Source organism: Aythya marila (genome assembly GCF_965140915.1).
Source record: "Aythya marila genome assembly, chromosome: 2".
NCBI classification, from domain to species: domain Eukaryota; kingdom Metazoa; phylum Chordata; class Aves; order Anseriformes; family Anatidae; genus Aythya; species Aythya marila.
The window spans coordinates 108352243-108368100 of NC_139043.1; the positions used below are offsets into that span (position 1 = coordinate 108352243).

At 41.0% G+C, this 15858-nt stretch overlaps 1 protein-coding gene across 1 annotated transcript; it reads left to right on the forward strand.

Moving 5' to 3' along the window:
- The first annotated feature begins 401 nt into the window (after positions 1 to 401).
- Positions 402 to 15795, forward strand: RMC1 (regulator of MON1-CCZ1). Its single transcript, XM_082753354.1, has 20 exons — positions 402 to 653; positions 1920 to 1996; positions 3159 to 3243; positions 3658 to 3714; positions 4787 to 4873; positions 5543 to 5683; positions 7321 to 7424; positions 7942 to 8031; positions 8135 to 8240; positions 9211 to 9322; positions 10365 to 10409; positions 10805 to 10858; positions 11691 to 11819; positions 12144 to 12250; positions 13045 to 13164; positions 13359 to 13436; positions 14278 to 14382; positions 14469 to 14537; positions 14683 to 14908; positions 15658 to 15795. Exons 1-20 carry the CDS (start codon positions 462 to 464, stop codon positions 15735 to 15737), a joined length of 2064 nt encoding a protein of 687 aa, XP_082609480.1. The 5' UTR covers positions 402 to 461; the 3' UTR covers positions 15738 to 15795.
- The last annotated feature ends 63 nt before the right edge of the window (positions 15796 to 15858 follow it).

Here is a 15858-nt window from a genome sequence, read left to right on the forward strand (position 1 = left end):
TAGTGATGGGACCAGAGGGAATGGCCTCAAGTTGTGCCAGGGGAGGTTCAGGTTGGAGATGAGGAGCCATTTCTCCTCAGAAAGAGCAGCCAGGCACTGGGACGGGTTGCCCAGGGAGGCGGTGGAGTCACCATCCCTGGGGGTGTTCAAGGAAAGGTTGGACGTGGTGCTTGGGGACATGGTTCCGTGGGTGACATTGGTAATAGGGGGACGGTAAACACAAAAAAAAAAAAAAAAAAAAACACAAAAAAACCGCTTGAGCACGCTCCGCACCTGAGGCAGAGGCGGCCCCTCACAGCCCCCCTACCCCCCCCCCCCCCCAAGATGGCGGCAGCACCGCCCGTGAGGCGGGCCGCTCCCGCGTCATGCGGCCAGGCGGTGTAAACAGGAAGCGGCCGCCCGGCCGGCCGGGGACCGTTGGGGACGGTTGAGGACCGTTGGGGACCGTTGGTGCGGCCGCCATGAGCCGCGAGCCGCCGCCGCGGGGGGAGGAGGAGGACGGGGCGCTGGGGGGAGAAGATGGCGGCGGCGGCGGCGAGAGCCGGGGCGGTGGCGGTGGCGGCGGCTGCTACCTGGCGCTGTGCGGCCGGCCCGTGCACTTCGAGAAGGCCAACCCCGTCAACTGCGTCTTCTTCGACGAGGCCAACAAGCAGGTGGGTGCGGCGGGGGGCTTTCCTGACGCCCTTTGTATTTATTTTGGTCCCTTTTTTAAATATTTCCCCCCCCCCCCCCCCCTTTTAGTTTCTCGGTTCGGCGGCTGAGCCTGACCTGATGCTGGTGGCTGGCTTGAAATGTGCAGGCTTTCTTCCCCACACAAATGGCACCGTGTGTGTGTGTGTGTGTGCAACATTTTTGTTATGAATTTATTGCTGCTGTTCCATATTCAGGCTTATTGGGGTCCTTTTTCCTCTATAAACCATTATACTTAACGTACGTTTCAAGGGACGGTTGAAATATGAGCGTGGAAGCGCACTTGTCTGGAGGCACTGGATCATAATGTGGATGTCAAGCCCTCTCAAAACCAACTTATTTTCAATTGTAACTTTAATTCTCTATCTTTTTCTTGCTAATCTAAAATTGTTTAATTTCCAGTGTATATCTAAATCATCTCTACCCCTCTATCATTTCAATGACTATTTTCCCCTTCTGAGAGCTTGTTCCTTGCTGTCTTCTCGTCTTGCACAAAGGAAAAGAAAGTGACCTTCGTTTTCTATCTACATCAATATTAAAAGTATTTACAAATGTTTTTTTTTTTTATTTTATCATTATGGTGAGACTATGGACTTGCTTGCAGTTTATAGCCTTGAAACCTGTATTCCTGCATGAGCGTACTGCACCATCAGCGTGGTTAATATTACGAAACAGTATATCGTTATGTCATTATTCCAAGACTATAACAATAAGGCATCTGCCTTTTTTTTTTTTTTTTTTATAAGCCAGCTGAAGTTTGTAGAGCATGATTTTTTCATCTTACTGTTAGCTTATTCTAGTTGACAAGCAGTATATATCTAGCAGGTTACACACAAATGGCTAAGCAGTTGTGCTAAAGAAATCCTTAGGTTGTTAGTGCAAGTCAGCTGACACTTCTTAGGTACAGGCAAAACTGCAGATGACTATTAGCGTATTCCTATCTACTGACATGTTCTGACAAGATCATCCTTCTGGGCCAGCGAGTTGTGGTTCGTCCCTTCCCAGTCCCCAAGCTGTTTTCCTTAAACAATGCCCTGCTCTTAGGTAATTCTTTTTAGTAATACCTGAATTAGGTAAGTAAGAATATACAAAACAAATAAAAAAAGCTTATACAAACTGCTTCTGCATTTTTCTTGCCCAGCAGTTCAGAAAATGCCTACAGTGTTGTGTAAGTACCTATGTAAACTTAGAGCTCCAGAGAAAATAATGGATTTTTCCCTTTGTAATAGGTTTTTGCTGTTCGATCTGGTGGAGCTACAGGAGTTGTTGTTAAAGGCTTGGAGGACAGAAATCCCATTTCATTCAGGTAAGGCACCTTCACTTGTATTGTCTTAGAATAGTATTCTGAGGTCTTAAAATTATGTGGTATTTAGTCCTGATCTACTGTATTCCCAGCATAAAACTTAAAAGTAGTTGTGATTGTCTTTCTATTTTGTTCTTAGACATAATCTTCTTGTAATTGAGATGGCATGCTTTTCTCTTATGAATCTATAGTCTTCTGAAAAAAAAAAACAAAACAAAACAAACAAAAAAAAAACAAAAAACAAACAAAAAAAACAAAAAACAACAAAGCTGTGGCTTTTTCTGTAACAGCAATATTTCATTAAAACATGTTGTAAATGTGAGAGATTATTGGGCTTCAATCTTGTGATGCTTACAGCAGCTGCCACTTTTCCAAGGATGTGGTTTAGCAAGCTAAAGAAAATGAGGTAAACCTAAGAGTGCAGAGAACTCTAGCTTCTGAATTTCCTGCCAGTGATTCAAGCATCTTATTTTTGACTTCTGGATTTCTTGGTTTTTGTTTCTTTTTTTTTTTTTAATTTGATTTGGTTTATTTTTATCTTCTCTTTCTTGTTGAAAGTCATTCCCACCCCCTTCCCCCAGAATCTGACAGCAATATTTTTAATGAAACTATTTTATAAATGCCTATGTTAAAAGTGACGGCTCTCTGTACTCTGCTGCCTGTGTGTTAGGAAGTACTCTTTTACTCAAAGGCTGCCTAAAACCAGGTGTGGAGGAAGCAATTTGTTTACTGTGCTGTTAACCTCATTCCCACTTTAATTTCAGAAGTTCTTCTAGAGGATGAATCTTAGTGGGGAAGTGAGTAGCCTTGTGTCCATTAGCAGTTGTCCTGGGACAGAGACAAGACTGCAGGTTTGAATAGTTCTGCAGTCTTTCAATTCCCCATCGCAGGCCAACGGAGCTGAGCAGCTCTAGTAACTTCAGGTGCTAGTTTGCATTCCCAGCCATGTTTTTGTCATGGATGTGTTCAGCACTTCTGAGGAGTGAACTGCTGTTATCTTGCCAACTTCTGAATCCTGTACGTGTCCAGCAACTCTCCGAAGTTATGTTCAAAAGTATTTGCTTTACACTTTTCTGTCTCCTCCTTATTTTGAGGGTGTATTACAGAATTCTGTAACAAACTATTTTAGGCAGTGTTCACACAACCTCTTTTTCTTCCTATATAGAATGGAAGACAAGGGTGAAGTAAAATGCATCAAGTTTTCCTTGGGAAACAAGATACTGGCTGTGCAGAGAACATCGAAAAGCGTGGTAAGACTCCTGCGCCCTGCAGACAGGAAGGGAATTGGAGCTGGAACTCTAGTACTTACAGTACCGGAGTAGAAGTCTCTGAGGCTGAAGTTTGAGAGGGTGTCAACAGGCTGTCAAACTCAACGCTGAGTTTGGTGGCTGTCAACAGCTGTAGTGAAAGTTCCTCTCAACCTGAGAGGCTGAGCAGCTGCCAGGCAATGTTATTCTTCTGTGGGTATCATCCTTTAAGGAAGGTGGAGGGGTGGAGCTGGTTCCTATAAAGAGTTACTGGCTGTGGTGCAGTAGAATATATTAAATCAAGCTTATTTCTACGTATCTCATCCAAAATAACTTGATCATCTAATATCTGTTCTCTTGTACGTATAGTATTCTGTGCTTCACAACTGCTGATGTGTTTCATGTGTGTTGTTGCAGGATTTCTTGAATTTTATTCCAGACAGCCCTCAGCTAGAATATACACAGGAATGTAAGGTAAATAAACGTTCAAAGCTTATAGGCCTAGGTGAAACTCTAATGTTAATTATGCTGCTGGTCTCTAAAAGAGAACTAATTGAGATACCTTCCAAAACACTAAAGTGAAGTAAGAGATAGGTAGTCACTACTGTCTGTCTGAATTGAGGTAAATTAACAGGTATTAACAATGCCACAGAAAAACCTACAACCCTTCCTGCTTCAGTCACTCTAATTCTTTCCTAGAAGGAACTGGAAATGTTGTGAAAGCAACACATGTCAAGGTTTGGGGAGGAAAAGAAACGAAGAGCTGATTAGTTGGTGGTGGTGTTTTGTATTTTTTTTTTTTTTTTTTTAAAGTAATTATATCAAGACATGTTAATTCTGATGTTTTGCCCTAATTTTACTGATCAGTGATAGAGTACGCAAACTACTAACAGCTTACTCTCTGGTGTTGTTAAACAACCCTTCTCGTTTCTTGATGATCGGTTTATGAGAACCAGCTGCTTCTGTCCTTGGTACTTTCCAGTCGTTAACTAAGAAAATACAGTGTGGGGTAATAGAATGCCAAAGTAAATTTTTTAAACGTTGGGATTTGCAAAGATTCCTTTGTTCTCATGGGCTTTAAAGCACTCTCTGCTTCATTATTGAGGATTATGCATTTGAGTAAAGCATTATAGCAAGGATTTATGACGGAGTTCTGAGTGTAGTCATGGGACATCTTGGTTCTTTGTTTCTGTCACTGGAAGGAACAGGCTTTTCTTGCCAAGAATTACTTGAATTGGCAGTATGGTTTGAACCTGAAGAACTTGGTCGTCTGTTAGGGGAGAAGAAAAATTGACTGTGTAATAAACTTGTAAATTTTACATGCTACCAAAAGTTCAAGTCACAGGGTAGTTACGTTCATACATGGTTTTGGGAGTCTTCGACAAAAACAGCTGATGTATATTGGGTGTTCAGCTGCCAAGTGCGTGAACTCTAGTGACTGGATAACTAAAAGGCCTTTGATCTCACATTCTTCATTAATAATATTAGCTTACCTGAATAGTTACTTTTTCCGAGTAAAAGTTCTTGTTTGCTTGTTTGTTAAAAGACCAAGAATGCCAATATTCTAGGATTCTGCTGGACAAGTTCAACAGAAATCGTCTTCATCACAGATCAAGGAATTGAATTCTATCAGGTAATGCAAACAACTCCTGTAGGTTAGACACATTTAGAAGTCAGAAGATCTTAATTTCTTCCCATATCTTTGAATTATTTTCTTCTAGCTTTCAAACTGAGAAAATGCTCTTTAAAAAAGCACTGCTCTTTTGTTTAGACTACTTTAAGGTAAATACTTTTTTTCAGAGTGAGGGAAACCTAACAGGTAATGTAGTGCATATAATAAAGGTCCTCTATAAAGGAGTTCTCAGTAAAGTATTGAGAACTCAAGATTGATGTGCTCTTGGCAAGTATAGAAACAAATTTATAAATTTAATGTGAAATACTACTTCATGCAGAACAAATCAGCATTTTGGACGAGATGATCTTCCAAGGTCGCTGTCAACCTTGGCCATTCTGTGATCAAGGAACATGTGTGCATGCTTTCAAATGCAATGAAGAACAAATGTTGATTAGGATAGTGATATCCTTCTGCAAATTGGTAGCTTCCTTTTACATTGGTCAATTAATTGTCTGAGGTAGCCTGTGTGTTTTTTTTAAATTACCTCTGCATGTGTTTTTTGAGAAATCTAAAGAATAAGCAGCCCTCACTGGTGATGAGGGATATGGTAAACTTCTCCAGAATTCTATGCTGTTTATGCTGTTGGAATCCTGATATTTATATAATGGTACTATTTCACACTTCCAGGTACTACCAGAGAAACGAAGTTTAAAACTTCTGAAGAATCAGAGTATCAATGTCAACTGGTACATGTACTGTCCAGAGAGCTCTGTTATTCTTTTGTCAACCACTGTCCTTGGCAATGTCCTGCAGCCATTCTATTTCAAGGTAAAGGGCTGTGTTCCACACTTTCTTTTGTTTTGAGTGCTTGCTTTTTTTAAGGTTGCTACTTCATTCAAGCATTCTCTTGCTTTTCCTGTATTTCTTCCGAGAGGTACATGTTTACATCTTTACATGACAATAAGCAAAGAACAAAGCAAAATCTATAAGCTAGATCCTAGGCAACAAATTATGAAATTAATTCACTTTTTCCTTATGTCCTCTTTGGAAAGAAGTGTACTGAGCTAACGTTGGGCAGTTCCTGTTGAGAAAGGGGAACAGAAAATCATTGACATAAAATCAGTGACACAGTACTTGCCAACTTAAGTATTCTTCAAGATCTCTTTTTTTCATTTATGTAAATCTTTTATTTTTATGTGGGCATTTGAACTCTCTAGCATTATAAACTAAAAATAAGGGCCTTTCACTTACAATTTTAACTATATCCTTCTACATGCGAGTGGATGAACTTGAAAAATAAAAATGTAGTGCTTAAGAAACAGTTATTGTTCCAAGCATGGTTTACCCTAGCATAGGGCTAGGTTTACCCTATTTATTTTTCTTGGTGCTCTTCCCTGTGGGCAACAGTAAGGGTTCCCGTGAAAATATTTCTCATTATGGCTTGGAAAAACACTGCAGTGAAAGTTAGAATTTTCTTTAAGTTAATTGTACAGTAAGAAGATTTAGAGAAAACGAAGAACAAAACTACTGGCTTCATCTTGTTTCTTTTAAGGGCTTACACATTGCTATGGTAGTCTAAGGCAGCATACTTAAAAAGAAGCATATTCAGATGGTTTTCTTGGTTTGTGTTGATCTCATGTAGGATCTTGACTGGATCCTGAAGTAATACTCGCTTGGTTCTCTAGGTGGAACATACTTCCACTGCTTTCTTTGTGAGGACTTTGTGCTTCCCTCTCCTTCATATTTCGTGTCAAGTTGTAGCTAAATAACTTTTACTTTGTGTTCAGATAGTAGTCTATAAAGATTTCCTGAGAAAAGTACTGTGCTAAAATAATCCCTTGAAAATAAAGCTCTAGCAAAGAAGAAATTTCTGTAGTATTTGCATATCACACTCAAGAACGAGTTAATGAGAATGGTGAAACTCAGAAGTTTCAACAACTCTGAAAATTTGCTTAAATTCCATGCAAAAAGAGGAAGAGAGGAGGAAACCTTGAGTGGGAACAAGGATATGCTCTCAGTTTAATGCAGATTCTGGAGCTAGTAGGAACAAAAGGAGACTGTGACTGATAGGAATTACTGGTATTTTTCCCCTTCCCAGTAAGCAGCTATTCAAGAGTTGGAGCACCTTTCACTGTGAAGGAGGAAGTTGAGAGAACTTAGGTTTGAGATCTCCAAGCCAATTTCATTGGGATTTGCATACAAATTTGTGTTGCCTTAACTAAGATTGAAATGTTTTTCTAGCTGGAGCTGATGTTACAATAACAAGATGATACTGTGGTATCTTAAGTATTTGTTTAGGATCCCAGTAGAAAGGTGTCAGTCATCTTTCTTTTCAGCTATCACTGTTCTTCCCCTCACGGGGGTGCTATTCATCTAACCTTTGACTAACTCTTAGTCAAGGCCACCTTCCAGTTTCAAGTCTTAATGTTGGATTTCTGCTTGTTGTTGTTGTTTCTGTTGAACAGAGTGGAACAATGTCAAAACTATCAAAATTTGAAATTGAGTTACCTGCAGCACCCAAGTCCTCCAAGCTCAGCCTTTCTGAAAGAGATATTGCCATGGCTACAATGTATGTATCTGACTAATTGAGCCTTTTCTTTCCTTGGAAAAGTAGGAGAGTTGGGGGAGGCTCTGAGAAGACAAGAATGGTAACACGGTTGCACTTGTTTCTTGTTTTAGCAGTACTCCTGCTTTAAAGGGCTTTGGTTACTGCCTTGAAGAAAGAGTCTAAACAACTCTCCTGAGGCAGGGTGGGGATGAGATGCAAACTGAGGAGTCTTACATGAAATTGTTCTTGATTAGTACAGATATCTTGAGAACATTTCATTTTTGAGCTGATGTGCTGATAGAGGTAGTCTTATGTCTAATTTGCATGTGGGTAGACTGTGTTGTGATTTACCAAGTCTTTCACTTTTAATTGCTCGTTTGACTTAGGTAATCTCATCTCTGTTATTCTAAAACATGGTTCTAACAGGACGTTAGAGTAAGACAGCTTTATGCCTTTGTTTCAGAAAGGATGTCCTAGGTCTCATCTCCTTCCCAGCTCTTGGTTGTCAAATAATGTTTTGATCCTGTTGTCTCATCAGATACGGGCAGCTTTATGTTCTCTATTTGCGGCATCACTCAAGGACTTCCAATAGTACAGGAGCAGAAGTAGTCCTCTATCACTTGCCAAGGTAAGAGCAGAATAAAGAACTTTCAGGGCAGTTCTGTGTGTAAGAGACTTCTGCTTTTCTGTTCTGAACAGGCTTACTGACCAGCTCCTCTGTATTTCCATAGAGAGGGCTCCTGTAAGAAGACGCACATTTTAAAGCTCAACAGAACTGGAAAGTTTGCACTAAATGTCGTGGATAACTTGGTGGTAGTACATCATCAGGATACCGAGGTCTGATTTGTTTATATTTTCTTGTCCTAACTTCCAAAAGTTGGACACTTTCATAACTATACACGTTAGCTCTAGAAAATATCTGTGTGTTCTTAGCACTGCTGAAAGCCAGAGTACTTGCAGGGGAAGAAACACCATAAAGGTAGAAGATTCAAACTTACCCTTGACCTTGTTGGGAATAACACTTCATCAGTTTTTTTTCTAATGCCTCTTTTTTTGTCCTTTTTTTTATTATTATTATTTTACTGTGATATTCCGCTGCATTGTGTAGGTTTTTGAGGCATTGTCGAGAGGCAGAGCTAAATTGGATGCTAAATTATTAATCCTGGGAACTTCTTGTATCACAAAAATGTGAACGATCAGTTTCTATGACAAAAAACGTTTAGTTTGAAAGCCCAGGTCTGTGAAAACTTATAGGAACACACATGATCTTATGCTGGAGAATAAATATGGCTGTATCAACCTACAAAACCAATACCACACTGAGTAGGGTAGCTGCCAAGTCACGTCTCATTGGCACTGAAGCAGATTTCCACCATGTGAGGTTTTCACTACGACTGTTGTCCATGCAGGGTGAAAACGTTAGTAAGCTGTTTATTTAACAAGACTGAATGGTGTGAGTATGAGGATATCATAGGTGGGTGCAGATTTTTTCTCAATTTCTAGAGTCCATAACTAAGCAGTGAGGTTGACATGATGTTGTTATGCAGAACAAAACATGGAAATCTGACTCAATAAGGTTGGAAAAGCCCTCCAGGATCATCGAGTCCAACCATCCCCCTACCACCAATGTCACCCACTGAACCGTGTCCCCAAGCACCACGTCCAACCTCTCCTTGAACACCATCAGGCATGGTGGCTCCACCAGCTTCCTGGGCAACCCGTTCCAAAATAGGAAAAGTGACCTGAATACATGTAAATGGGTGGGAATTTGTGTTTGGTGAAAACTAATTTCTCTTGTCCCTTTCAGACTTCAGTCATATTTGACATCAAGCTAAAAGGAGAATTTGATGGGTCTACTACCATCCATCAATTTGTACTTCCACCTCGCTCAATACAACCTTACCAAATACCTGTAGCAGGTAGAACTATTATGCTATATAATAAACACTCTAACCTATTATCAGCATTGTCTAAACGCAACAGCTGGCATACCAGAGTGCTTCAGCCTACTAATGCATCCGTGATACCTAGTGAGGAAGGAGAAGATGAGGGAAGAAAGAAAATAGCAAGGAACTGATAAGAAATTTTTATCCCGAATTCGTGCTTCTTACAGGAAAGATGCTACTTAAGCTGTACAGTTGCTATAGTACTTCAAAGTATTAGAGCAAAGATCTTTCAAATTTTGTTGTAGACTATTTGTATGCCCTGTCCTTTCCCCATTGACCACAGCTCTAAAAGCTGGTGTGTACTCCAAAGCACTTCATGCTTCTCTGGCCTACGTTGTAACTATTTAATTTTCTAGGCCACATCATGAGGCTGAAAGACAGTTCAGGCTTAGAGTCAAGTTTAAGATCAGCTTCGCATCAATACTAAAGATGATTCTAGATTTTTCTTCCTGGATTGTCTTTCTGCCCTTCTGTAATAAAAGTGTAGCAGATCATTTTTCATTTTGAAAATTGTTTGCTAATACCTAGAAATAGTCTGAGCGTAGTTCCACTATCCCATAGCAAAACGGCGTGGCACTCTCTACAGAAAAAAACTCTTCTTTTGGGACGATTGCACTTTAAAAGCTCTCTGACAACAAAACTCTGAAATCACTGATAAGAAAGTATGTGATAAATCTGTGAGTAAAGGTTACTACCAGCAGATACAAACCTACACCGCTTTTTAAGGACGAGCAATTACATGTAAATAAAGGAAGTAGGAGACTCTGCATTTGGAGTCACAGTATTAGAGATGGAATACTTCAGCATGCATAATTTCCTGCATGTCAGGTTTCCTTCCAGATGATCTAGTTACACAATTGCATGTAACTTTTTTTGTTTTGTCTGCTTGCTGTAGGACTGCTAGAACGTTACAACCTCTACTTGCCTTTTCCCTGTAAGCTTGTGCTTTGTGTTTTGTTAGCACAGGAGCTGCCAGGCTGCTATTGTTCTTCAGTTGATGTTAATTTTTCTGCAGGTCCAGCCTCTGTAACAAGTCAGTCTCCTGTTCCGTGTAAACTCTGTATCCTTTAAGTGCTCTTCATGTCAGCCTCCTGTGTACCAAGCGTGGAAAAAACCAGCATGATAGCCTGACTCACTACCTTTAGATTTAGCTCATTTACCACTTCAAGAGGAAGTAGTATGCTTCATAAGAGCCTTTACTACTTTAACACAGTTATAAATAAGGAATACCAGTGTAATGCAAGTATTCCTTAGTCATTTGAGCTACTTGTGTGAAATTAGTGGATAAATACGCCGTGAAACCGGATAAACATCCAAGGATGTTTCAAGATCTTGCAAGAGAAAGGCTGTGTCAGTGAATGCAAGCATGTTAACTCATTCTGCTTCAGTACAATTTTATGAGTACAGTAGCAGCTAGAATCAATGTTTAAATGGGTGTTGAACTTTAACATTTAGATTCATCTTCATGGATTGTCTTTCAACCTGATATTATCATCAGTGCAAGTGAAGGTGAGCTGTACTACACTGTAACTCGTTGTGAAATGGTGGCTAGCTGGTGGGGTTTAACGTCAGGAGGCAGCTCAGTACCACCCAGCTGCTTGCTCCCCAGTGGAAAGGAGAAGAGAATCAGAAGGACAGAAGTGAGAAAAGGTGTGGGTTGAGATTCAGTTCAGTAGGTAAACCAAAGCTGCATGTGCAATGTGAGCGAAATAAGGAATTAGTTTTCTCTATTCCATTTTTAAAAGAAAGCAGGGCTTCAGCACATGTAACAGTTACTGGGGAAAACAAAGGCCACAACTCAGTCCCCTCGTGCTTTCCCTCCAGCATTTATGGTTGAGCATGGAATATGTTACGGATAGTTCCTTGGTCAGTTTGGGCCACCTGCCTTGTCTGTATCCACTCCTGGCTTTTTGTGTGGCTCTAGCCTCCATGCTGACAGCCCAACTTGAGAAGCTGAAAGGATCTTGGCTGTGTAGACACTACTCAGCAAGAACCAAAACACGTTATCAATCAATCAGTGTTGCTTCCATCACAAATCCAGAACATATCCTGTATGGTATTATCAAGGAACCTAACTCTCTGACTCAAAACCGGTGACTCCTTTATACCTTCAGTGCACAAAACAGCTTGAAACAGTGGCCAAGCAGGTGCACCTAGTAAAGATGTCTACTCTTAACAGTGCTAACTGGGGATGAGCATATCCTTTATAAGTCCTATCAGGGTTATGCTGCTCTAAACCACATTTAGGAAATCAATCTGCATTGTCCTTTGTGGTATAAATATAATGTGGATATCCCTGTTTTCTATGGCAATTCAGCTTATTTTATTCCTTCAACTCAAGGTTACCTCTGGAATCTTCAAGTGAAGCTTGAGCCTGTAGTTAACCTCTTGCTTGATAAAGGAAGACTAATGGATTTCCTTCTCCAAAGAAAAGAATGCAAAATGGTTATCCTGGCTGTATGCTCTCAAAGTAAGTTTAAGTGCTTTGCCTGTATTGAAAGTGCAACACTGCCTCCTCAAATACTTGTACAAGTTAGCTGGACTGGTCTTAGAGTTGAGATCAGCTCTGAAACAGGCTTTGTCATATCAAGTCTGTCACCACCCTAAAGGAATTAACAACATGAAATAATTCAACTTTCTGCTACCCCCATTTAGTTAAAATACATCTGACATTAAAGAAACATTTTCAGTTAAGCATACAATTCATAGATCACCTTTTTCAAGATAGCTTTAAAGCCCTTGTTACTTCTCCTCACAGGTTTTTTTTTTTTTTTTTTTTTTTTTATCTTTTCAGTGCTCAGTGAGCCGGAAAGGGGATCACTACCCGTGATTGCAACTGTTTTTGACAAACTGAATCACGAATATAAGAAGTACTTGGAAGCTGAGCAAAGCTATACTATGGTAAACCATGTTAGCATCTTGCAGAGATGGGATAACACTATTTGAAACACTATTGGAATATCAAGTTGCATCGTGTGGAAAAGGCCAAGTACTTGTTCTTTACTTAGGAAAGTCAGGTTCCCCCTAAGGTCAGTCCCTTGCAGTCCTCAAACTCACAGGAGAAAGACTTGTGCAACACGCAATTCCTCCCCCCCCAACTTGGGGATGTGGGCCTTGTTCAGCACTCTGCTGTGGAAGTTCACAGAATGGGTTGGAGGGGACATCAAAGATCATCTAAACGCTCCATCTCTCCCTCCACCTCCACGTAGTTCATCTCCAGTAAGACAACTACCATACCCTCGTAGGCAAGAAAGAAAGAAGGTAGAAGTTCAAAAAGCAGCTTCGAAGCTGTAATTATTGCAGTAGTTCCAGACCCCTGAGTTCCTGGCACACTATACCACTGCACAACCTCTTGAACACTGCTGCATGTCAGAGCTCTTGTCAATGTAGCAGGTTCTGCTCTTGTAGCACAGCCAGATACAAAATTTCTGTTCAGTGGGTGGGCCTGCCACAACACTGCATGCCCATTTATCTCCTGGCCTTAAGATCATGTAAGTAGCAACTCCATTTGTTTTCAATTTCATTATGAAAGCCCCCAGTCAGAATGCATCCAATATAACTTAACCACAGATATGAGTTTGCTCAATAATAAAACGTTTTCAATGGGGAACCGATTCTAAACAGTCTATCTAGACAAGATTTAACTAAAACTGTACTACGAGACTACGCTGTTCTTAAAGGGTTTCTCCTTGCAGGTCGTAGAAGCAGGCCAGAGTAGAAGTAATCCCCTTCTGAAACGCCCGGTCCGCACTCAAGCAGTTATTGACCAGTCTGACATGTACACCCACGTGCTCTCTGTATTTACAGAGAAGAAGGTAAGTCCACACTAAGTGAGAGGTTTGCTGTGAGACTACTGCTGAACTGAGCTGACTACTGGAAGTAGCAAGCAGGAGGCTCTCTTTATTCCTGCCAGGTTTAAAACATCTTGTTTCTCTGTTTGCGTGGTCTTAACTTGTCACTAGAAGGGAAAGCGAGGGAAGTTCTACCTAACACTTTTTTTCTTGTCTAGGAAGCACCTCACAAGTTCACAATAGCAGTCCTGATGGAATATATTCGCTCTCTCAACCAGTTCCAGATTGCAGTTCAGGTAAAGCACCAACTGTAGCACCTCACTCTCGCAAGTTACAGGGAATATCAAAACATTCTTGTCCATGTGTTTGAGTTCTGTCCACCACCACCTTCTACATCTAAAAACCAGCGTTGAGACAGGCTGTGGTGGTTTTCCCGTGCTAGGCAGCTAAACACCACAACTGTTCTCTCACTCCCCCTCCTTAGATGAGGAGGGGAAGTAAAATAAAGAACAACTCATGGGTTGAGATAAGGGTAATTTAATTAAAGGGAAAAAATAATAATTATTAAGGAAAGATTATTATTAATTAAACAATTTAACTAAAGGAAAAAAAAGGGAAAGGGGAAAGGGAGGGGGAAAGGAAAAAAAGGGAGGAAAACAAACAAACAAAACAAATAAAGGCTATGTGGAAGTGCAGAGGAAAGAAATTACTCTCTGCTTCCCACACAAGTGGTGCTTGACCACGTCCTTGAAGCAGGGCCTCAAAGCACGTAGCCAGTGTTCGGAAGGAGGACCAATGTTTTCACAGTGAGAGCCCACCCCTCCCCTCTTCTTCCTGTTTCCACCTTCTATTGCTGAGTGTGACACCACATGGTATGGAATATCCCTTTGGTTGGTTTAGGTCAGCTGCCCTGGTGATGTTTCTCTTCTCACTTTTTGCCCACCCCCTAGGAGGGTTAGAGAAAGTCCTGATGCTGTGCCACTGCTGCTCAGCAGCAGACACAACACTGGTGTGATAACACTGCTGTTCCAGCTACAAGTGCAGAGCACAGCACTGTATGGGCTGCTGCAGGGAAAGTTAACATCCCAGCCAGACCCAGTACACCTGCCTTTGATGGTGGTCTTCTTGTATTCACAGCACTATTTGTACGAGCTGGTCATCAAAACCCTTGTCCAACACAACTTGTTCTACATGCTTCATCAGTTTCTTCAGTACCACGTGCTCAGTGACTCCAAGCCTTTGGTACGTAAGGCAAACTGCTTCAATAAACTGGTGATAGAGGGGGGAATAGCTTCAGAATTTCAAGGTTATTTCTACTTTTGCCCTAGGCTTGTCTGTTACTGTCCCTGGAAAGCATTTACCCTCCTGCACATCAGCTCTCTCTGGACATGTTAAAAGTAAGCATTTCAAACTGCGGTATCGCCGTGTCACATTGGGGTTAGATTTGTCAAACAAACAGCTTACCTGACCAAGCTTGACGTGACTAGCTAGCATCTAAAGCATTTCTTAGGAGCACGCTCTTACAGCTGTGATTGATTTCAGAGGCTTTCCACGGCAAATGATGAAATAGTGGAAGTTCTGTTGTCCAAACACCAAGTTTTGGCTGCCTTGAGATTCATCAGGGGCATCGGAGGACATGACAGTATTTCAGCCCGCAAATTCCTTGACGCAGCAAAACAAGCAGATGACGACATGCTTTTCTACACTATCTTCAGATTCTTTGAACAAAGGAATCAGCGATTACGAGGAAACCCTAGCTTCACACCAGGTAAGCAATACGCAGTGCAACACCGGTGATTTGTTGTACAGACAGAACCAAGACTTGTGCCACTTAGAGGCGAACACGCACTGAGTTCTGTCTTCTGATACAGACTCAGCTGGAGTCTAGTTTAGTCTTACCTGTAAGCATACTCCCAGAGTTAACTTGCCTTACCCCTTTCTATACACTGCATGTAGAGTAAAGCAACTCCAAGCCAAACAGGAACTCTCAGGTGAAGGTAACTTGTTGGGTAGCTGCATCACTTAGTTTAGCAAAAGCTGGCACCTCCCATCAGTGTTTGCTTCTGAAGCCAGAAGCTGGACCAAGATGCAGCCTTTGTGTTCAGCTGTCTGCTTCCACAGACAAAACTCAAGGCCTGTTTTATGCTACAGTTCCTCTCATTTTAGAACCCAAGCCAAACTGCTCATGTTGTTAGTCACCAGATAGTCCAAAAGCTCAGAATCCTATTTCAGGATTTTAAATCTGGAGCACAGAGAACTCGAATGGGTGCAGGGCCACAGGTCAGACAGAGGAACTAGATCAAGCACCTGCTTTACCACAGTACAATCTGTCACAGGAGTAGAAATACCTTAAAGCATTCCACTGCTTTGAAGTTGATAAAACTTTTTCAACTCTAATACATCAAAGATGCAAGTTACTACTTAACTTACTACTTAACTAAGGTAAATTAAACTCCAGCATCTTGCTTCTCAGTTCCTCAATTCCAATGTTAACAAACTTTTATTTTGCCCCCTTAGGTGAGCACTGTGAAGAACATGTCACCTTCTTCAAACAAGTATTTGGAGAACAAGCTCTCATGAAGCCCACAACTTTCTGAAAATACTCTTCCCACTGGAATGTATAAACTTAATTTATTGCATTTAAGTAGATTTTTGAACTACAAAATTGCTATTTTATAATAAAGTATATACAAGACATTTTGGCAAATAGTACTAAAA

Bases quoted from the DNA above. Each gene is read 5' to 3' on its own strand.
- RMC1 (XM_082753354.1), top strand. From the start codon at position 462: ATGAGCCGCGAGCCGCCGCCGCGGGGGGAGGAGGAGGACGGGGCGCTG. The intron at 1,997-3,158 runs GTAAGGCACCTT...CTTCCTATATAG, and splicing joins AGAAATCCCATTTCATTCAG to AATGGAAGACAAGGGTGAAG. The intron at 8,241-9,210 runs GTCTGATTTGTT...TGTCCCTTTCAG, and splicing joins TACATCATCAGGATACCGAG to ACTTCAGTCATATTTGACAT.